Raw genomic sequence first — 22,948 nt, forward strand, 5'->3', positions numbered from 1 at the left:
GCAGACCAGACTTATTCATAAATTATTGATTTTGTTCATTCTGACCTGTTTGGGGGCTACTTGCAGGACAGACTCAAGGCATCTGTATCTATTGGGAATGATCAAACTAGAGCCACCTGGGGCAAAATAACATGAGTGAGACATAGACTACAGCACCTGAGACCTGGAAGAGCAGGCCAAGGAAAGAGCTTCTTTGGGACATCGTGGCTTTCAACAGTAACTCTGGATACAAGGGGATTTAGAAAGCACCATGTCTACCCAGGGCAAACACACACTCAGAGAAGAGAAGGGAAGCTTGAAGCTTCCCCCTCAGGCTGATCTCTAGGCTCAGTGTCGACAGAGGACCCAGTACAAAGCCAATAGAAAGACGAGGAGCATTGTTTTTTTTTTTTGTCATTGTTGTTTTGTTTGTTAGTTCTTATTTGTTTTTGTGTTTTGCTCAGTCTTTAGTCTGGAAGAGACTGGGATGACATAATTAAATTGCTGAAGGAAAAAAACAGATCAACCAAGAATTCTCTATCTGTGACAAATGTCCTTCAAAAATGAAAGAGAAACACACAAATTAATTAAACTGACTCAAGAAGAAATGGAAGATCTCAATAGACCTGTAACAGGCAAAGAGATTGGATCAGGAAATAAAAAACTTCTCAACAAAGTCCAGGACCAGATGGCTTCACTGGTGAATTCTAACAAACATTTAAAGAAGAATTAACATCAATCTTCTTAAACTCTTCTAAATATTAGAAGAGAAAGGAACACCCTCAAACTCATTCTATGAGGCTAGGATTATTACCCTGGTACCAAAGCCAGAGAAAGATATAATAAGAAAAGGAAATTATGTGTTAATAACACTTATGAATATTGATGTAAAAATGGTCAACAAATTCTAGCAAACAGAATACAACAGTGTATTAAAAAGGATTATACGTCATGACCAAGTAGGATTTATCTCAGAAATGCAGTGAGTTTCAACATAAGAAGATCAATTAATGCAATATGCTATACATTAGTAGAAAGGGGGGGAACTACACAATTATCTACGTTGATACAAAAAAAGGCATTTGATAAAATCTAACACCATTTAATGATTAAAAACACCCAGAAACCTAGGGAGAGAAGAGAACTGCCTTAACACGATAAAGGGAATTGAATACAAGCCCACGGCCAACATCATACTCACTAGTGAAAGACTGAAAGCTTTTCCCCTATAATCAGAAACAAGACAAAGATGCCCACTTTCCGCACTGCTATTCAACATTGTACTGCAAGTTCTATCCAGAGCAATTAGGCAGAAGCAGGAAATAAAATGCATCCAAATTGAAACGAAGAAGTAAAATTATCTCTATTCACAGAGGATTTGATCCTACAGATGGAAAATCTCCGTGAGTCCACCAAAAAGCTGGTAGAGCTAATCAACAAATTCAGCAAATGTGTGGGTACAAGATCAATATGCAAAACCTGCCATGTTCTTATACACCATTAATAAACAACGTGCAAAGAAAATAATTCTATTCTCCATAACACCTAAAAGAATCAAATACCTAGGACCAAACTTAACCAAGAAAATGAAAGCCTTGTACAATGAAAACCACAGAACATCAGAAATGAAAGAAGACCTAAGTAAATGTAATGACATCCCATGTTCATGGACTGGAACACTTAATGTTGTTAAGATGCCAATATTACCCAAAGTGATCTATAGATTCAATGTAATCCTTATGAAAATCCAACAGCCCATTTTTGAGAAATGAGAATTCCAATCTTCAAATTCATCTGGGATCGCAAGGGGCCCAAAATAGCTAAAGCAATCTTGAAAGGGAGGAACAAAGTTGGGGCACTCATCCTCCCCGATTCTAAACCATACTACAAAGGTACAGAAATCAAAAGAGTGTAGTACTGACCTAAGAATAAACATACAGAGCAATGGAACAGAACCAAGTCCAGAGATAAACTCATACATCTACGGCCAAGTCCACTCAATGGAGAAAGAACAGTCTCTTCAACAGATGATGCTGGGAAAATTGGATTTACACATGCAAAAGAGTGAATTTGGATCCCTACCTCACACCATATACAAAATTAACTCAAAATGGATCAGTGATCTAAATACAAGGGTTAAAACCATAACAGCTTTAGAAGGAAAAACAAACAAGTACTGATGCCACTGAGTTGATTCAACTCGTGGCAGCCCTGTGTGTGTCAGAGTAGGACTGTGCACTATCGAGTTTTCAATGGCTGCTTCCGTGGAAGAAGAGCACCAGGCCTGGCTTCTGAGGGAAGATTCAAAACTCCAACCTGATAGTCAGCAGCGACCATGTCAACCATCTGCACCACCCAGGGACTCCCTTATGAGGAAATAGAGGTGTAAATCTTCGTGAGCTCAGATTTGGCTGTGTATTCTTAGGTATAAGCCCCAAACCACAAGAAACAAAATAAAAAGTATATCAAAATTAGACACTTTTGTGCATCAAAGGACATTATCAAGAAAGTGAAATGGCAAACTATAGAACAAGCAAAAATATTTGGTAATCATGTATCTGAGAAAGGCTTAATATCCAGAAGATATAAAATCTCTTGCAAATTAACAAGAAAAACACAAATAACCCAATTAAAAAATGAGACCTTTCTCTAAAGAAGATATATACATGGCCAATAAACCAAACACCAAACTCACTGCCATCAAGTTGGTTCCGACTCATAGTGACCTCTATTGGGTTTGCAAGGCTGTAAGTCATTAGGGAAGAAGACTGCCTTGCTTTCTTCCATGGAAAAGCTGGTGGGTTCAAACCACTGACCTTTTGGTTAGCAGCCAACTGCCTTAATCACTACACCACCAAAGCGCCTCATCTGGCCAAGAAACACGTGCAAAGATGCTCAACAGCATTAGTCACTGCCACCCACTGCCATCGAGCCAATTCTGACTCCTAGTGACCCTGTAGGACAGAGAAGGACAACTCCAGAGGGCTTCCAAGGCTGTAAATCTTACAGAAGCAGATGGCCCCATCTATTTCCCATGGAGCAGCTGGTAGGTTAGAAATGCCGACCTTTTGGTTAACAGCTGAGTGCCTTAACCACTGCATCACCAGAGCTCCTTTGTTATTCATCAAGGAAATGCAAGTCAAAACCACAAAGAGGAACTACTTCACACCCAAGATGGTTATAATAACAAAACAGAAAATAACAAGAGTCAGCAATTGTACAAGACTTGAAACCCTTGTGTATTGCTGGAAGGAATGTAAAATGGTGCAGCCACTGTGGAAAACAGTTTGCTGGCTCCTGAAAAAGTTAAACACAGAGCTACCACGTGACCCAGCAGCTCCCCTCCTGGGCGTGTGCCCAAAGGTACTGAACGCAGGCATTCAGATCCTCTTCATCTGTGTTCACAGTAGCGTCACTTACAAGGGACACAGGGTGGAGACAACCAAGTGTCCATCACAGATGGATGGATGAAAAACATAACGGCCCATCCACACAATGGCCTGAACTATTCAGCCATAAACAGGAAAGTTCCGGCACATGCTGCCACACGGATGAGCACTGAAGACAAGACGTGGAGTGAAGGAAGCCAGACACACGGACAAATCCTGCAGGACCCACCTCCAGCAAGTATCCAGCACAGACAAATGCACGGAGCCAGAAAGGGCATTAGCAGTTCCCAGGGGCTTGGGGGAGATGGGTTGGAGAGTTAGAGCTGAGGGGTAACCAAGTTTCTGTTTGGGGTGACGACAAAGTTTTGGAAATTAATAGTAGTGATTGATGCTAAACACGGGATTGCAATTAAAGCCACCGAACTGTGTACTGGCACATGGCTGAAACAACAGTTTTGTGCTGCATATATTTTAGCCCATTTTTTAATGTCTATTTGAATGGGTGCCACATCATTGGCATGGCCAGGGGTCTTCCTGCCCACATGTGGTCCTGCCCGCCACGTTCCCGGCAATACTTGTGGGTGTCACGTGGTCTCACACACCCATGCTCCAGCGAACATGCCCTCCTGTCTCTAAACGTGCCTCCTCCGTCTGACTCTCTGCCAGGCCATGGCGACCACCGCGGGCATCTTTGGGAAGCTTCCAGAACAGCCCTCCCCTCAGTCTGCTCCCAGCCTGCGTCCCACGTGATGTCCTGATTCCGTGTCCTCAGAGCATCTTCTATAAACCTCTAATGAAGTGCTTATTGCATATGTCAAAGCACACAGTTAACAACATGACTTGTGCACAAGTCCATCGCGTGTGTTGAAGATTTATTCACTTGTTAATGAGGGAACTGTGGGATGACACAAGCAGGTTCAGGGAGAATGTGAGTCGTGAGATGGATGTGCGGTGAGAGGCAACCGCTCACAGGAGACTGCAGAGCCCGGAATGGAGTGGCTTAGCCCGGGCTGCGGGCTTGCAGCTATCAATCTTCTGCAAGTTAACACCTACCTCTGCAGAGTCTGGACCAAATCAATAAACAGTAAGTCAAGCACAATTATGTCCCTTAAGGCAGACGACTCTTGTTCACTGCTGCGGAGCCAACGCCGAATCACACAACCCCAGGCACCGCAGAATCAGGCCGCTGCCGCCTGCAGGGTTCTTGCTGGCCGGTCAGAAGCGGATCGCCAAGCCTTTCCCCCTGAGCGCTCCCCCAAAGCCTGTTCAGCATCATAGCAACACCCAAGCCTCCAGAGACAGACGGGTAGTGGTCACTCATGGGGGGCACTGGCCGGGAACTGAACCCCGGCCTCCCACATGGAAGGTGAGAATCCTACCAGTGAACCACCAATGTCCTCAGGTGACCCTCAGGGAGGCTTCAGAAACAAAGGGTTGGGAAGCTATGGCGGTGGGCCACCTCTGGGCCACCATTTCTTTTTCTTAATAAAGTTTTATTGGAACACATCCTTGTGCACGGTTTGCCTGTTGCCTGTGGCTGTCTCTGGCTCCCACAGCTGGACTGTGTAGTTGCAGTAGAGACCGTGCTGGGCTCAAGAGAGCCCCAATCTTCACTCTCTGGCCCTTTGCACAAAGTGTGGCTTCTCCTGCTCTAGTGCCACACCTAAGGGGTGTGGTCAGCTCTGGCCACGTCCCCACCTTCCGGGTCATTGTCTCCCACGCTATGTCAGAGTCTGTGGAGTGACTCCTGCATGTGTGTGAGCGCTCTGCGAGGGGGGCAGAGTCCTGCTCCTCATTCTGGTTCCAGCACAAAGCAGCCCCATAGGACAGGGTACAACTGCCTCAGGGGGTTTCCGACTCACAGTGACCTGCAGGGCAGGGTACAACCACCCCATGGGGTTTCCAATCACAGCAAACCCATAGGACAGGGTACAACCGCCCCCATAGGGTTTCCGGATCACAGTGACCCGCAGGGCAGGGTACGACCGCCCCATGGGGTTTCTAATTACAGCAAACCCATAGGATAGTGTACAACTGCCCCATAGGGTTTCTGACTCACAGTGACCTGCAGGGCAGGGTACAACCACCCCATGGGGTTTCCGATCACAGCAAACCCATAGGACCAGGGTACAACTGTCCCATAGGGTTTCTGACTCACAGTGACCTGCAGGGCAGGGTACAGCCACCCCATGGGGTTTCCGATCACAGCAAACCCATAGGACAGGGTACAACTGTCCCATAGGGTTTCTGACTCACAGGGACCTGCAGGGCAGGGTACAACCACCCCATGGGGTTTCCGATCACAGCAAACCCATAGGACACTGTACAACTGCCCCATAGGGTTTCCCAGGCTGTCAGTCTTTACGGAAGCAGACTGCCTCAGTTTTCTCCTACAGAACAGCTGGTGAGTTTGAACTGCTGACCTTCAGGTTAGTGGCTGAGTGCTTACCCACTGCACCACCAGGGCTCCTTAGCTCCGCCCCTAGGGCCCAGCAAACTTGATGCTCAGTGCTGTGTGGTTAGTACACGATGAAAACGCAAACGGACATGGGAGCGGTGTCCTCATCAGTGTTGAGAAGGGGGAGGGCGTCCGCGGGCGGCACAGGTTGGGGCTGTGCAGGAAGGGCCTGGCAATCCGCTTCCACAAAGATTTGTTCTGTTGTCGGGTCAGTTCTGACTCACAGAGCCCTCACGGGACAGAGCAGAAGTGCCCCCAGGGTCCTCTGAGCAGAACCGCCCCCCAGGTGCTCTAGGCTGTCAGTTTACGGGTCGAAGCCCCAATATGGCTTCTGCAGAGCTGCTGAGCGGGTCTGAACTTCTAACCTTGCAGTTAGCAGCTGAGCGCTTAGCTGCTGCGCCACCAGGCCTCCTTTTCCGCTACAGTTACAGTCAAGGAGACCCGATGCGGCTGCTCCGCTCTGTAACGCACAGGGTGGCCGTGTGCTGGGACCGGCTCCACGGCAACTCAGCACAACGACATCGTTGAAAGCGGGTGCTTTTGCGTGAGCTCCAGAAGCACATCAGCACAAACAAAAATAACGTTTCCCACGCCCCTTCCTCTCAGACCTCCGGGAAGAGCGGGGCTGTGCGTCATGGAAGGTCTGCCTGTGATCCAGAGACCGGGAACCTCTCTCCCAGCTGGCAGAGCCTCTTCACGGCTCCGCCGGGCTCCTCCAGTTCCGAGTGAGGGTTCAGGAGTCAGCTGTGCACTGAGGACGTGCTGGACCCGGGAAGAGGCAAAGCTCTTCAGAGGCAACACAGATCAAAGCCCGTGGGGAGGCTGGCACGGAAAGGCTTGTCTGCCGCCTCAGAGAGCGGACCAACAGCACTTGCCCAGGCACACTACAAAAGCAGAGACAGCACATGCTGGCAGCGCCACGTGGCTGTTGGCAGGTGGTTAGGACCCATTAGGGGACCCATTGCCCATCCAAGAAGGCAGCAGGAGCAGGGTAGTGACTGGTGGGTCAGAGGGGCACTTGATCCCATAAGGCCAGCGTGTGGCACCAGCTGGCCTGCAGGCAGGCCCATAGAGGGGGCAGTGATCGGGGGATCGGGGGGGTGTTCTGGGTCCCTGGTGCTGCTCTGACAGGAACAGACCACCAATGGGAGGGCCTTAGCAAACGGGAGTTTACTCTCTCACAGTTTGGAGGATTTAAGTCCAAGGTCAAAGTGCCAGGCTCTAGGGGCTGGGTGAAAGCCCCTCAACCTTGGGGTCCAGCTCTGCCTTCTGCTCCCGGCCCACTGAAGCTAGAGGCGTTTCTTCACTCAGACAGCTGCTGGCTGCTGAGGCTGAGAAGCCCAAGGTTGACAAGTAAAAAGGCACAGTCCTGATGTTATCAAACCACACGGCAGGCCATTAATCCATTATAAGTCCCAAGGTCGGCAGAGTATGGCAGGCTGCTGAACAACGACACGGCTGCATGTAGGGTCCAAGCGTGCCATAAGCTAGAGACCATTCCCAAGGTTTCTCCTTCTATACAGGAAGCAGACCATATCCCTAAGGCAGCTACTCAGCTGTTTGTGGTAGATCCCACCATGGAGTTGATTGCCAGTCTCATCATGGGGAATAACTACCGCCAGCTGCCCAGCCCCTCACCCAGGCCCAGCCAAGCTGACACAAGAACATAACCACCACTGAGGGTCACCTGATCCCACACGGCCAGTGTGTGGCCGTATGGCCGTTGGCCGGGGGATGGACCCATTTAGACACGTCTCCTTCAGTCATGATTCCTAAGCCCACCAGTCCTGTGTGAACTTTCTGCGTTGCTCAAGCTGTGGGCATGGCCTCTGAGAAGTCAGGGGATACCCCCAACCTGCCAGGAGACCCCGAGGGGAGCCATGATGAGCTCAGTACCCTGAGGCCAGGGACCAGTGGCTGCTCGGAGGACCCCTGCAGCCCCCCCCCCCCAGGTGCTCTACAGACACAGAGAGGCGTTCAAGAGCGTGCAGGGTGCGGGAGTGGAGGGGCCCAGGGAGCAGCTCTCCTGCATGTGGAGCAGAAGAGGAGAGAGAAGGCTGTCTGAGAAGCCTGTCTGTGGCCACCTGCCAGCCAACGGGCGCCCGGCTCCTGAAACTCTGTGTCAGCAGGAAAACCTGCAGGCCAACCAGCTTCCAGACACCACGGCCTCTCGTTCCCCAGAGCCTGGCCCGTGCGCTTCCTCAGGTGAGGCAGGAGGAACGGGGACAGGTGGGCCCCCACAGGGCTGCCGGCGAAGCTCCAGAACCAGGCTGGGACTCAGAGAGGCCCCGGCCCCGTCCAGAGCAGCCCCGGGGAGTCTGCTAACCTCCGGCGCACTGCAGGGGCTCTGGACCTTAGCTGCTGGGGGCGCTGCTGGTGCGGAATGGGGCCCCAGTTCGCTCCTCCCAGCCCCTGTCCCCGAGAGGAGGCCCGCCCCCCCAGGTTCCCAACGGTTGGGCCTTTCGTCTGAGGTGCGTCTGGGAGGAGTGGAACTGCCTCTTTTCCAGTTAGCGGCCGAGCATGTGAGCTGCACTGCCCGAAGGCTGAACAAGCCTCCTGCCACTCACAGAGACCCTGGAGGACAGAGCAGAACTGTCCCACGGGGTTTCCAAGGCTGTGGCGCTCTGTGGAAACAGACGGCCTCATCTTTCTCCCATGGAGCAGCTGGTGGGTTGAACCACCAACCTTTATGGTTAGCAAGCAGCCCAACACTTTAACCACAGCTCCTAACAAAATCAAAGAGCTCAAGGTGGGTTGAATTGTTACACAGAACAATTAGGATTATAGGCTGCATGTCGTTGTGGGGTGCTGTTAATTCTGACTCATAATGACCCTCCAGGACAGGGTAGGACTGTCCCATAGGATTTGCAAAGGTTTAATCTTCATGAGAGCAGAACCGCTGGGGGGTTCAAACCACTGACCTTTTCATTAGCAGCTGGGCATTAACTCCTGTGCCACCAGGGCGCCCTTAAAGCACATAGGACATCGTAATAAGAAGTCCCTTCCAGAAAATCAGGCTCTGAAAAGCCTGGGGACACAGGGCTACCCTGAGAGCCATGGGGCGGCCGTGACTCAGTCACCCAACAGCAAGTGGTTTTCCTCCTTTTTGGGGTAAGAAGTGAGTGTCTGTAGCCTGGCACCCAGCCTCCCACCTGACACAGCAGCACCTATAAAACAGTAGGTGTTTAAAAATGTTTGCAGGATGAATGGATGGATGCATAAAAGACATATAAAACCTAATGACTAGGGAAATGAAGCAAAGAGGCAACTCTGACAAAATCCAACAGAAAATCAGGGGAGAGAATCAGAGGCCGGCAACCGTCTTCAGGAAGAATCAGGAAATGGGCTCTCTCAAGATTGAATTTCGTTTGACAGCTATGATTTATCTATACATTGACCTCCATTTCTTGAAAATGACATCTGTAGTAAAAACGTTTCCCTTGGTCCTACTTGAGCTGTCACTCGAGCTGCAGTATTTTCTCCTTGTGCCATAGTTTTAAAAGTTCCATAATAGGACCTGAAAGGAGGGGACAGACTGATGAGCAGAAAGGCCGCGTCCACCCATCCCCGAGCCGCGGGTTCCCTGTGCATGTGGAGACCCGAGAGAAGAGGCTGTGTGGGGTGCTCTTACAGACGTCGGGCAAACAGCGCTCGAGCCGTGCGGGTTGCGCTATGAACCTCACCTGTCGGCACAGCACCTCAGTGCTCAGGTAAGGGCGTTAGGCCAGGACAAAAGCGGAAGCCTGTCTCCGCCAATCTACCCAGACGACTGCGTCATTAGTGACGGGTCCCTTAGCGCCGTTGGTAGCTCTCCTATGCTTGCTGGCCAGACTATTCAGAAATAATGCTGCTCACTCTCTTCCTATTAGGAAAAGAAAGGCAACTATACTGTCAGGGATCACTGGAATTGAGACACAGACGGATCCCATCAAAGGGCCACTCACGTGTAATGAGGGAGCAGGAGACAGGGTTAGTGATCAGAGCCTCCCAGCCCCAGCCCCTGAGATCAGGGGATAAGGAGGCCGGGACGCGAGAACTTCTTTGCACCATCAGAGTAACAGGGAGCCAGCTGGACAGTTACAGAAATAAAAGCCATGCTTTTAAAGGTGTTCCTGGGTAGAACAGTTAACTCTCTTGGCTGCTAACTAAAAGGCTGGCGGTTCAAGGCCACCCAGGGTGCCCCGGAAGAAAGGCCTGGGATCTGCTTCCGCACGAGCCACAGAGAGCCCCATGGGCACAGCTCCACGGAGACATGGGGTCGCCGGGGGCGGGACCGACCCAATGGCAACTGGCTGATAGGCCGTGCACGTGACGGAGGGGGACTCTGATAGGCCGTGCTCGTGAAGGGGGGCACTCTGTCCGGGGTTTTCCTTCTAGTGCTGCTGTAACAGACACCATGGCGCCAGGGTAGGGCCTTTCACAAGTAGAGATGTGCTCTCTCACAGTTCGGGGGTAGGAGTCCAAGGTCAGGGCGCTGTCTGCTCGGAGGGGAGGTCTTTGTCTCTTTTCACTTCCGCTCCCTGGTTCTGCGGCGGCTCCCTGTGGCCTGAATCGTCTCTTCCTTTGGGGCGTCCCTTCTCTGAACCTACTCTTCTCTTTTTATATCTCAAAGGCTTCATTCATATACACCCTACGCTGACAAATCTCATTAAGATAACAAAGAAAATCCTATTCCGAGGTGGGGTTGCATCAGCAGGTACAGGGGTCCGGGATTTACATGGAGGATGTGTCATTCACCCCATAACGAATACCTGGGGTTATTTCTGCCCCTCGTCTGCCCTCTGCTCACCACCTGACACACACTTCTGGACTCCGGCCTTCCACACACCAGGCACTGTCCTAAGGCCGGGATGACAGACAAGAACAGACAAGGCCGCTGCTCTCACCGAGCTTTTGTTCTTTGGAGGCCAAAGGCTGTGATCAAGTCAACAAATACATAGAGAAGAAAGTTGCTGAGGTAGAACTGGGCAACGTGAGAGAGTCCCGTAGCCTCACTGGAGCTGTTTGCCTCAAGCCGCGTGAGTGGTTTGTTTAGAGCCAGATTCCCAGACTGCCCAGCTCTGTCTGTCCTTGCCGAGAGTGGACTGGGTCAGGAACAGGCGAAGCCCTCAGCAGGGTGGGGCACTGTGAGAGAGAGTCCCTGAGCCCTCTCGGACGTGCCTGCCTCCAGGCGAGGTGAACTGCTCATTGGGAGTTGGACTGCCACCGCTCAGCTGTATTTGTGCTGGCTGGGGGTGGGCTGGGTCAGGAACAGGCAAAGCCCTCGGCAGAGATGCGAGCCAGGTGCCGTCTGAGCCCAGTGTGCTGGCGGGGAACACGCTCTTGCCACCCCTGCAGTGAGTGCTGACTGGGAATGCAGATGGGGGATGGCTGGGCCTGACGGCCCCTGAGCTGCAGGAATTTATGGTTCCATTTACCTGAATTCTAAACACCACCAGCTGGAAGCTCGGCTTATGGTCTGTGCTCAAGCCCAGCTGGCTTCTGGCCCAGGAGGCGCTGTGCCTCCTCCTACAAGCCCCTGTCCCAATTCAGAGCGACACGCTGTGACAGTCACTTGTTCCATATGTGCGCATTTCCTGTGGTCGACATGAAGGTTTGCACAATCGAGCCTCCTCTGTTGCGTGCCTCGTGGCTTCTCGCTCTGAGAAGTACGCCATCTTGTTTCTCCATCAGTCGCCCTTTCCTGCTCCTCGGAGGCAGGAGACACCACGTGTCACACTGCAGTGGCTCGTGTAGGGCTGTGACGCCAGGGGCTCTGCCACCTACATTTCCTGTACCAGCAGGTGACACGTGTTCGAGGAGCTTCAGACTAAGACCGACTGGGAAGAAAGGGCCAGTGATGAGCCTTGGAGACTCTGTGGGCCACAGAAGCTCGTTGGACCCTTTGACTAGTTGACTCTGGACATGTTCCCAGGAGGGGTCGAATGCTTGAGAGGGACATCGTGTTTGGTCAAGGGCGGGCCAGTGAAGGCAGGGAGACCCTTGGGGAGAGCGCCCAGTGGCCACAAATACACCAATGATCGTGAAGGGGGCTCGAGACTGGGCAACATTTCATTGGGCTGCACCCGAGACTGCCACGAGTCAGAGCCACCTCCGGGGCAACCAGCAGCCACAGCAGAGACAGGGGCTGTGTTGTCTGGTCTCCGAGGCTCCAGGGCCAGCACGGAGCCTGAGCTAAGGTACTGCCTGAGGGAGGAGAGCAGCTGGAACGCCGTCTGACGGGGGCAGAAGGGAGCTGCCAGTCCCGAACATTCTCAGGCAAGACTTCCGGCAAAACCCAACCAAGCAAACAAAAACGCCAGCACCCAGGATGCAAGCATCTTGGCTTCTGCAAGACAATGGCGGCACCCGCGTTGGCAGAGACAGCGGTTTCGCTTGCATACGTTCCTCAGAGAAATGTACTGTTGGAGGCCTTGGATCAAGGGCACGTTCGGGAAACTGAAAACCTCATACATCCTATGAGATGTCCTCGTCGGTCCGAAGTACGTCAGCACAGAGAAACATGAAATGAAGCCTACGGTGCCCATTCACCAGCCGACACACGGCCCTTGGCAGAAAGCACACGTGGGAGATGGAGGGTGCTGGTCACGTCCCGACACCTCCGAGGAATGTGTCGTTGCAGGTGACGTGGCTGTGGACTCCGCTGGGCGACCTTGGGCATCTTTAAGCATCTTACCTGCAGGCTCTGTTTCCACTACTCTTTACTTACAGAGAGCCCCATGCGAAACAGACTCTTACTTTATTTTACGAGCCCATAACACTCTGTGAATCAGCTCCTTTGAAGCAAATGGCTACTATACGGCACAAACAAGCCTTGTGTGGGCGTCCCTGCCCTTTCCTTTCTGCTTTTGGAAAGGAGGTGGTTTCATCTGTGTCAAACCGTCACCACCAGCATCACCATGACAGGAGCCCCTGCTCCAAACAGCCTTTTCAGAAGACTCGATGCTGTTTTGGTGATTAGAGTGCAGGAAGTGGCTGTGAGCAGCAGGGGCTTGTGGAGGCACCATGCAGGCCAACACAAGGGGCAAAGGAAACATGGAACATTTGCCTTCTCCCCTATTATGGTGCCTGGTGCAAACGCAAGGAGACGGGGTCTGCTCACTTTCCCGTCAAAGGTGGCTGAGTAAGCAGAGCGTTACTGAACAGAAACACCTGTAAGAGCCACCTTCTCCCTTTGATTTTAACCCACACCTGGGCATCAGCCTGCTACAGGGGCCCACATCGGTCCCTCCAGTGAAGACGGTCTTTCATTCCACGGTTGACTAAAGGGAACTCTAAGTCAGCCGACCTTCCTAATGCATCTAGACCTAGCGGAGGGTCAGAAGCGAACTTGTGCACAGGAGACATGAGTGACGACAGATCGAGGGATGAAAACCACACACCCCACCGTCACACGGGAGCCCGTCAAGCACCCAGACTTGGACCCGGGGGCCAACCCTCGCTCTGGGCCTGGGCCAGCTTTCCCCGGAGCTCCAGATGTGGCACCGGTGGCATCTCCTTCCGGAACCCTCTGCAACAGCCTGAGAGTGTTCAGCCCCTCTTTCTGGGTGTCCTTTGGGCCCCTGAGCAAGCCTCTGTTATACCCCTCCCTGGTTTTAACATGAGCAGTGGTCCAATGAGTCTCTGGGTGGCACAAACGTTTTGCACATAACTGTTCACCTAAAGCTTAGTGACGTGAACCGTTCGGTGGTGCTGGAAGCCTGTAACGGTTATTGCTGAGAAAACTCTGGGGGACAGAATTCCGAAACGCACATCGCCACCAGACAGAATCTGCTCCGTGGCAATGGGTTGGGAAGTTTTTTTTGGTTAATTGTCAAATAGCTCGTGGGTCTGACTCTGCATGCCAGCCTAGGGCCAGGCCTGCAGCAGGCGTCAGGAACTTCTCAAATGATGGAGGGGTGGCTGGTCACCGGAGTGGCCCACAGCCTAGAAAGCCTGGATCTATGGGGATCCCCATTTAAGGGGCATCGGGTGTTGAATGCTCTAGAAGGCTTCGCCTACAGCAGCGAGAGTCTTGTAAGCTGGACCTACGGTACCTCTGGGCCCTGGCTGGGCAAGGGATCCCACTGAGAGCAGACAAGCCGCTGGGAGGAGGGACTGAGGCACCGCCAGGGTCATGCGCCGGGGACGGGCTGCGGGGTGGGGCCTCTGTCCCCGGAGCCCCGGGCTTCCCTGAGGATGGGAGCGTCTCCAAGAATCCCCGGTGTGTGAGGGCCAGGGCCCAGAGGAAGCAGTGTCTGTCCAGCAGGAAAACCCAACTCTGAAACGGTCCCCACTCAGTGACCCGAATGCCACCTCCCCTCCTGCCTCCGAGCCTTCTCCCCGTCCAGTGCTGCCCTTTGCACCTCGCAGGGTTGGTTGTTCTAAGGAGTGGGACCTCCCTGGTGTACGTTCACCCCACAGGCCTGTCTGTGCTTTGACTGAAAGTTGAGCCATGGGCTGAGTTCAGTTCTAGGCCTGAAGGGTGACTAGGGGCCATGGTTGGGGCGTTCCACCGGTCTCTATCAGACCAGTGAGCCTGGTCTTTTTTATAATCTTGAGTTTTTTTCACATTTATCTCCTAGTCTATCCAGGACCTCCTACTGTGTCTCGTTCCGAGTTCACTCATTTTTAATGGTTATCACCTGCCTTCCAGGCTTATTACCTGACCCTGCTCTAATGTGCTTTACCAAACATGACAAACTGAACTATGTTCCCCAAAAGACACGTGGGAGCCCTCACTCTGTCCCTGTGGATGGGGGAGCCCTCACCTCCGTCCCTGTAGATGGGGGAACCCTCACCTCCGTCCCTGTGGGTAGGGGAGCCCTCACCTCCGTCCCTGTGGATGGGGGAGCCCTCTCCCCCAGAAGGGGTGGGGGCATCAGGTCTAGAACCTTCAAACTCTCGACTGCTGGTAAGGGGCCAGCCACTGAGCAGGTTCCGCCTCTGAGACCCGGCACGTGCGCTGCTCCTGACGCGAGGCTACACTGTTCATCCAACCCTGCCCCTTGGAAAGCACATTGGCACAGCAATGCCCAGGCCCCTGCCCCGAGATGCTGACTGAGTGGATTTGAGGTGGGGTCTGACGCTGGTGTGTACTGAACTCTCCTAGCACTCTCTGAAGATGCAGACATGGTCCCCTCTCTGTAAGAGAGACGGCTAGTTGGGACCAAGGAACACAGGCCCAGCTAGGTCTTTGTTTAGGAAAACTGGGGAAGACGTAAACCCCTGACATTAAACACCAAACTGCACCCACACATACAAGGCCAAGTTCACTCATGAATGATGCACAAAACCTTAACCAAAAATAACACTAAATAAGATTCAACAAAATCAACCTCATGACTACACAGTGCTCGTCAGGAACATCGGACGTGGGAACATTCCAACACTGACGTAAATCATCGCACTAACAGACGACAGGGGAACATCTACCCAAAGAACTCAGGAGACACAAAAATGTAATTCCGTAAAATTGATCCCAGTTATGATTTTAAAAATCCGAAAACAACCCCAAGCAAAGTCAGGATTAGGAAGGAACTGTCAACCCACTACAGGCTGGCTACTAAGAGAAAGGTCTCCCATAAATGTTGTAAATGTCATCCTTGACGACAAAGCCCTCAAAGGAGTTCTTTAAAGTCAGGAACAAAAGAGAGGTCCTCGGTGCCTGCTCCAGTTCTCTATTCTACGAGAAGTTCTCACTAAGATGATAAAGTGAACCAACGGAAGGAAGAAACAGACACGGGACAGACATTTCAAAAAAGATTCAAATAAATGCAAAGAATCCAAACTGTCACTACGAACAGAAGGGTGAGTTCTTTCCAGAAAGCCACAGTAGGACTAAGAGGAGTTCCAGGCCATGTGCTGCCGCCCTGGGTGCGAAGCCGGCGGCCAGAGGGCCTGGGGCAATCCTGCCTCCACAGGTTGTGTGGGAACCCCGCACATGGGACTCACCTCTGCACGCTCACCTGGAAATGAGCAACAGCAGCAGGCCGGCCGGAGAACTCACCGTGAAGACAAACGACTTAACTACTTGTAAAAGCACTAAGAATGGGGTAAAGTTGACTAAACTCGGAAACGATATCAAAAAGCAACTGTGTTTCCATATACCAGTTACCCTGTCAGAAAATGTGACAAAAACAAACACGGCACCAGAGAAGCTGAGGCGCTGGCTGCCACCACTGCTGTTCAGACGTCCGTCTGTGGAACAATCCTGATCCAAAGGGGGGCGAACAGAAGATGATTTCAAATTCTCCACAGAACCCAGAACCTCCGGAGCCATGGAGGCCCGACAGACGCTGAAGCTCTTACCCCTGAAATCACCTTTAAACCTTAACCCTCAAGCAAAGCTTTCTTGGGGTGTCGGCTTTGAACTAGAGTACAGTTCGGCCCAGTTATAAAGTAGGTCTGCCTTGAGCTGTTTGCTCTCTCAAAGGTTTATCTGTGGATCAAACTGACAACCTCATCTCGAAAGGCTGAGAAAACCCTGTGGGGGTTTGGGGCAATGGGGCCACTTGGAAAGGACAGCGAAAACGGGTGCACAACTTGAACAGTGTCAGCAATGTGTGTGTGGGATTTGTTGAGATGGTGTACCCTTTTTCCCCAAAAAATAAACTTTACAGTGCTATGCCTGTGTACCCTAATGAATCCTCCCGACAGGCCGGCAGAGAGGACTCCCGAGTCCATTCCACAGGCGAGGACGCTGGGGCTCAAAGGCGTTAGGAACCGCGCACAGGACCACAGGGAGACAAAGGGGAGCCAGGAGGTCGATCCAGGCAGGCCCCTGCTCTTCCTGCCATCCCTCTGTGTCCACGGACTGCCCGCCCCTTCCCTGCCTCAGAGCACGAGGAATACAGGAGTGTGAGCGCAGAGCTCCCGCCAAGAAGAAAAGGCCTGGCAAAAGCAGAGTTAAACGAATGAAAAGACCTATCACCTGCCCAGAGAGACAGGCTCCTCATTGTAAGATACCAGCAAGGGTAGCCAAGAAAATCCTGAAAACACTGAAGCAACGTATGTATGTGTGTACTGGGGCGGGAGAGTGGAAATAACTCGTTAGTAATTTAATGTCTACTTGGTATACACAGAGCACATACTAAAGCCTCGATAATCAAAACTGTATGGGAGTAGCACGTGAGTAGCCTGACTAACAGACCAGCAGGAAGGTTAGCAGCAGACCCAAAGCACACAGCTGGTGACCAGAGGTTCAAACCTCCTCAGTGGCTCCAGGGGGAAAGACCTGGTGATTTGGTCCTCCAACCGCAAGTAGCTAATCCTTCCAACAACGTGGGTGAGCTGGAAACGGGTCCCCTCCGACAGCCTCCAGAAAGGGGCGCAGCTCCACCGGCCCTTGATCTCAGCCTGTGGGAGCCCGGCTGGGTTCCAAACCCTGTGCTGCCACGCCCTCTCCCGGCTAGTTCCCCTCGTCCTAATGCTGAAAACCGAAACAAAGCTCAAACCCGCTGCCTTCGCATCGATGCCGACCCAAGGCCCCTCATGTACAACTGTGCTCCACGGCGTGTTCCCGGCTGCGACCTCGATGGAGGCACATTGGCAGGCCTCTCTCCTGTGGTGATGCTGGTGTTCCAAGGGGCAGCCTTTAGGTTGGCGGCGGAGCGCTTCACCATCTGCGCCAGCAGGGACCTTCCCTCCAAACCCTGCGACCCCCGACCCCACCCTCAGTGGCTGCAACCACTGAGTAATCACTCAGCGCATCGCCCAGCTGACCCCAGTCCCGGTCCACGTGCTGTGGTCGGGAAACCCCACTCCCCGATTCAGCAGGCCATGTACCTGTCCCTCCACGATCCACCTGGAGATGGAAGTCTTCCCGTCGTAGCCGGGTCGGAACTGGAGCGTGGCCGAGCGCGGACTGATGTTGGAAATGACCAGGTTGGATGGGGCGCCAGGGAGCTCTAGAGAGATATGGGAGGAGACGCAGAGACTGAGACCTGCTCCCAACCTAGGAATGTCTCCAGCACGTGCCAGTCAACAGTTCAAAATGCCCCAACATGACGGGGACTTGTTTGCAAAACCACGGCAACTGGAAGGCAGAGAGCGACCCCCAGAACCGTCTTCACAGCATGGTTTGTACTTTAGTGGGGTCACCCCAGCTCTGCGCCTCTGCAGGGACATCAGGGGACAGGGCACTGATGTGACCTCACACACGTCTCATTCGTCTGTACATGCTGGTGTTGTGGGGTGCCACTGAGTTGACTCCAGCTCACAGGAGAACCGCCCCAGCGGGTTTCCTAAGCTGGTACCGTTACGGGATCGGGTGGGCGGGTCTTCCCTCCCATGGAGCCGCAGGGTGGGTCTGAACCTCCACCGCCTGGTTTGCAGCTAAGGACTTAATCCCTCTGCCATCAGGACTCCTTAGCTCTGTCCAGAGAAACCTGTTGTGGTCGAGTCGGTTCCAACTTACAGCGACCCCACAGGAGAGGAGAGCTGACCCACAGGGCTTCCAAGTCAGTGAATCTTTACAGGATTGGACAAGGAGTAAAGAAGACAGAAGAACTGAGGCATGTGCACTGCGGTGCTGGCAACGAACGCCGACTGCACCGTGGGCTGCCGGACGACGGACACACCCGTGTTGGAGGAAACACGGGCAGCGTGCTCCTCGGCACGGAGGGGCGGGCCCTTGCTTTCTGTACTTCGGACATGTTTTCAGCGGGACCAGTCTCGGGAGAAGGACGTCCTGCTTGGGAAAGCAGAGGGGCAGTGAAAAAGAGGGCGATCCCCAACGAGGTGGGCACAGGGGCCGCGAGGGTGGGCAGTGCCCAGGGTCGGCACAGGTGGTGGGCGTGTGGGCAGTGCCCGGGGTCGGCACGGGCGGTGGACACGTGGGCAGTGCCCGGGGTCGGCATGGGCAGTGGACAGGTGGACCTGCCCGGGGATGGCACATCTGGTGGACATGTGGGCAGTGCCCGGGGACGGCATGTTTGGTGGACAAGGGTGGACAAATGGACATGCCCGGGTATGGCACGTTTGGTGGACACAGGTGGACCTGTGGACATGCCTGGGTATAGCATGTTTGTGGACATGGGTGGACATGTGGACATGTCCGGGTATGGCACATTTGGTGGACATGGGTAGACACGTGGACATGCCCAGGTATGGCATGTTTGGTGGACACATGGACATGCCCTGGAATAGCATGTTTGGTGGACACGGGTGGACACATGGACATGCCCGGGAATGGCATGTTTGGTGGACACGGGTGGACACGTGGATGCCCTGGCATGGCTTCTGGACGGTGTGATGGGGTAGGTGCTCAGTCCTGAGCCCCTCAGCTTCCTGGGTCTGGTTTCCCAGACAACCAGACGCAGGTGAAAGAGCAGAATCCCTCCCACTCTCTGCGCTCAGTTGCTCTGGCAACTCGACGAGGAGGCACCAAACCACAGCAAAGTGACAGACCACCCAGACGGAAGGTGGCCAAAGGCTTCGTCATGGGGCTGCCTGGGGCTGCCGCCTCCTCGGGGAATAGAGGCCCCGGGCAGGCAGTCCCCCGACAGGCTCCCCACTCTGAAGAGAAGCACCGAGGGTTCACAGGTTCCTTCCAGCATCGTGTAGTATCGTCACTAGAATTATTGAAACGGCATAAAATGACGGAAAACCCCCAAACCAACCCCACTGCCACCCAGTCGCTTCTGCCCCACAGCGTCCCTCGAGGAGGGAGAAGTGCCCCAAAGGGCGCCCAAGGCCGCAATCTGTGTGGAAGCAGTTTGCCTCCTCTTTCCCTGCAGGGCAGCTGGTGGGTTTCAACCACCACCGTTTTAGTCGGCACCCGAGCACTTTAACCACTGCACCACCAGGCTCCTTTAGAAACATGGCCCAGTGTCACTCAAGCAGCAGAAGTGTGTCCAGGTGGCAGCTCGGTTTCCCTCTTTGCCATTTACGACGAGGTCTCGCCCAGGGACCATGACCACCCTGGTCCTCCATTCAGTATCTGCCAGGGTCTCCAGGAACCCTGGCCCTTTCCCGTCACGTAGAGTTTGAAGCAGAAAACGCTTGCCTCGAAGGCCAAGGTGCTCCTTCCTTCCTCGTCAGCCCTTTGGGGTCTTCACCCAGCCGTCCTGTCCTAAGGGGTGGAGCTGTCAGCCCCAGGACGCAGCCCCCAACCCGGAAGCGCCCCGTGGCTCTGCTTCCAGCCAACAGCGCCGGGAGCGGGTCGGGTCGGGCTTCAGCGCCAGGTGACGGGTTGGGAACTGATTGGCCGGAAAGTGATGGGCCGGGAAGTGAAGGCTGACAGGGTTGCCCGCCCCCGGGGCCTCTACGCCCACAGCCCTGGGGGCACATGCAGGCACAATGGGGGTGAGCTAGCCCTTTTTCCTGCCCAGCTAGAGGGCACCCAGCCATCCAGGAAACCCGGCAGCTCGAGCCTGGTGCTTCCAGGGCCACCTGAGTGTCCTGGTGGCCATTCTTCACAGATCACAGTCCGCCACCTTCACCGTCACCACCATTGTCATCACCACAGTTACCAAAGAGTGAACTCTACTTCAAACACGTGCCATGGGGACCAGCTTGAACTACTTGAAATACATGCTGTTCACGGACACTAGGAGCCCTGGTGGTGCAGTGGGCAGAGTGCGCAACTGCTGACCCAAACAGGTTGGCGGTTCTAACCCACCGGCAGCTTTTGGGAGAGAGATGTGGCAGTCAGCCCCAGTAAAGGGTACAGCCTGGGAAACCGTATGGGGCGGCTCTCCACTGTCCTACAGGGTCACCAAGAGGCAGAAGTGACTTGACGGCAGTGGGTTTCGTGGTGGTTTTCGGTCTTAGGAGCCCTGGTGGCACAGTAGTTAAAGTCTCGACTGCTAGCTGAAAGGTCAGCGGTTCAAACTCACTAGCAGCTCCATGGGGGAAGGCCTGGCAATCTGTTCTCGGACAGATGAGAGCCGGGGAACCCTGTGGGGCAGTTCCATCTACCACGTGGGGCCGCTGTGCGTCAGAATCCACTCCACAGCCCCGAGCAACAACACCTTCCCTCAAAGACCAGCGTAATCGCCGTGGTTTAAACGTCAGAGACTCGCAGCTTTAATCAAAGAATGGAACTGAGGCCACGCTGCCTCCAGCTGGTCCTGAACTGGCAACCCCACAGTATCTCCTTGCATCCATATGTGTGTGTGAATTCCTTAGAAAAACACCGATTGTCGGCATGAACCATGAAATCGTGGAGAATCTTTGTCTGCTGAACTGTGCGTGCTGAGTGTTTAGGGAGATAGTCTGGACCCGGAAGGTGTACCCAGGCCTGCCTGCGCCACTCAGCACCTTCAGCAACCGCCCTTCACGGGCAGACTCTGCCCAGCCATCGGAACGCCCCTCTCCCCATCTCTTTATCTTTCCTTCACACCTGCTCCGCTTTCTCTTATCCAAAACCCAAATGTTCATTGGTTGCACGAGTCAAGTTTTATGTTCCCTGGTCTTCATTTGAATATGAATATTTCCTATTTCTCTGGTAAAAAAGGCTGCATTTTACTTATGGACGGCCCTTGATCTATTGTTTGCGGGAAGGACAGGAAAGAGCCCTGGTGGCACAACAGTTTAGCACTCGGCTGCTAACAGAAATGTTGTTGGTTCAAGCCCACAAGCTGCTCTGCGGGAAAAAGAGGAGGCAGTCTGTATCCAAGAAGATTGACAGCCTTGGAGACCCTGTGGCAGTTCCACTCTGTCCTCTAGGGGCGCTGTGGGTCAGAATGGACTCCACGGCAGTGGGTGTGGCTTGGGCTTTGCTTCTGTGAAGACTGACAGCCCTGGAGACCCTGTGGGCAGTTCCACTCTGTCCTCTAGGGGCGCTGTGGGTCAGAATCCACACAACAGCACCCGGAAGGCAGGAACCTCCATGCCAGTTTGGTGTCTCACAGCTTTGCGATCATGGCTCCGATGAAATCCAGCTCTCTGCAGCTCTCCTGGACCCATTCCCACTCACTCATGTGCTGCTAGAAGCTGCTGGAAACAGTATCAAGCCACCATCAAAACCTTTGCCCTGGTGTCAGTTTCAGCTCTTAGTGACCCTGCATGCTACAGAGTAGAGCCATTCCATAGGGTTTTCCAGGCTCTAATCTTTACAGAAGCTGACTGCCAACCTTTAGGCCAGCAGCTGAGCTCAAACTGTGTGCCAGCCAGTGCCTTCAGGCCGGGATCAAAAGGCCTGGGCAAAGGGTCAAGTTAGGTCACCGTCACCTCCCTCTCAAGGGTCCTGCTGTTGCTGCCGGGTGCCCTCGAGTCGACTCTGACTGGCAGTGCCCCCATGTGACAGAGAACTGCCCCCCGGGGTTTCCCAGGCCGTGACCTTTATGGTAGCAGACTGCCAGGTCTTTTTCCTGTGGAGCCCCTTGGGTAGGTCTGAACCATCGACCCTTTGGTTCACAGCCCAGCACTTAACTGCTGTGCCATGGAGCTCTTTTTGGTTCTTAGCAGGAAGTTAACACATTCTCTTCAAAGCACACAGTGCTAGGACTTGGGGTGTCAGGAATCTCGTATGACCTGCACTAGCAAGACAAGCCCCTGTGAGTTTACTGACCTGGGGGGACGCCGGAGGAGATGGTGGATGAGGTGGCTGGCCCAGTGCCCACTGCAGTGACAGCCACCACTTCGATGGTGTAGGTGGTGAGCGATGACAGTCCTTTGATTTTGTACTCATGGGTCGTGCTGTTCAGGGTGTGTGTGAGGCGGGAGTCATTCTTCCCATACACCTCCCAGGAGATCTGATAGCCTAGAAAATAAGACGGGAAGCACTGGCTGGGGGCTCCAGCGGCCGAGGGTGGAGGCTGGGGGCTCCCGCGGCCCAGGGTGAAGGCTACACACCAGGAGGTCAGCAGAGGCTGAATGCTGGGTCCCTATCTCCGAGAGGTGGAACTGCAGCAGGGAGCCCAGCTTTCTCTGATGAAGGCTTGTTAGAACCCACATCACTCCTGGAATGGCGCCCCGAGTCCCAACCCACCCTCCATGCTCCTGTGGAAAGATGCGGCCTGTCTATACTGTGTCCATGAATGCCAACCACCCCATCTGTCTGTTGTTCCCCTACAACCACCCCATCTGTCTGTCCCTCTTCAACCAACCCATTTGTCTGCCCCCTACAACCACCCCATCTGTCTGCCCCCTACAGCCACCCCATCTGTCTGTCCCTCTTCAACCACCCCACCTGTCT

The 22,948-nt window shown here is 53.6% G+C and overlaps 1 protein-coding gene across 1 annotated transcript in view; it reads right to left on the minus strand.

Annotated features, from left to right (window-relative positions):
• The window catches only part of SDK1 (sidekick cell adhesion molecule 1), a 661,119-nt gene that overhangs the window by 131,285 nt on the left and 506,886 nt on the right, over positions 1-22,948 (minus strand). Inside the window, exons 21-22 of the mRNA XM_007942892.1 lie at positions 22,322-22,513; positions 17,593-17,714 (exon numbers count right to left, since the gene is read on the minus strand). Coding sequence (XP_007941083.1) covers positions 17,593-17,714; positions 22,322-22,513 — 314 coding nt within the window. The remainder of the gene's footprint in view (positions 1-17,592; positions 17,715-22,321; positions 22,514-22,948) is intronic.

This window comes from Orycteropus afer, unplaced genomic scaffold, assembly GCF_000298275.1.
Source record: "Orycteropus afer afer isolate SDZICR_OR568_19922 unplaced genomic scaffold, OryAfe1.0 scaffold00006, whole genome shotgun sequence".
Classification (NCBI taxonomy): Eukaryota; Metazoa; Chordata; class Mammalia; order Tubulidentata; family Orycteropodidae; genus Orycteropus; species Orycteropus afer.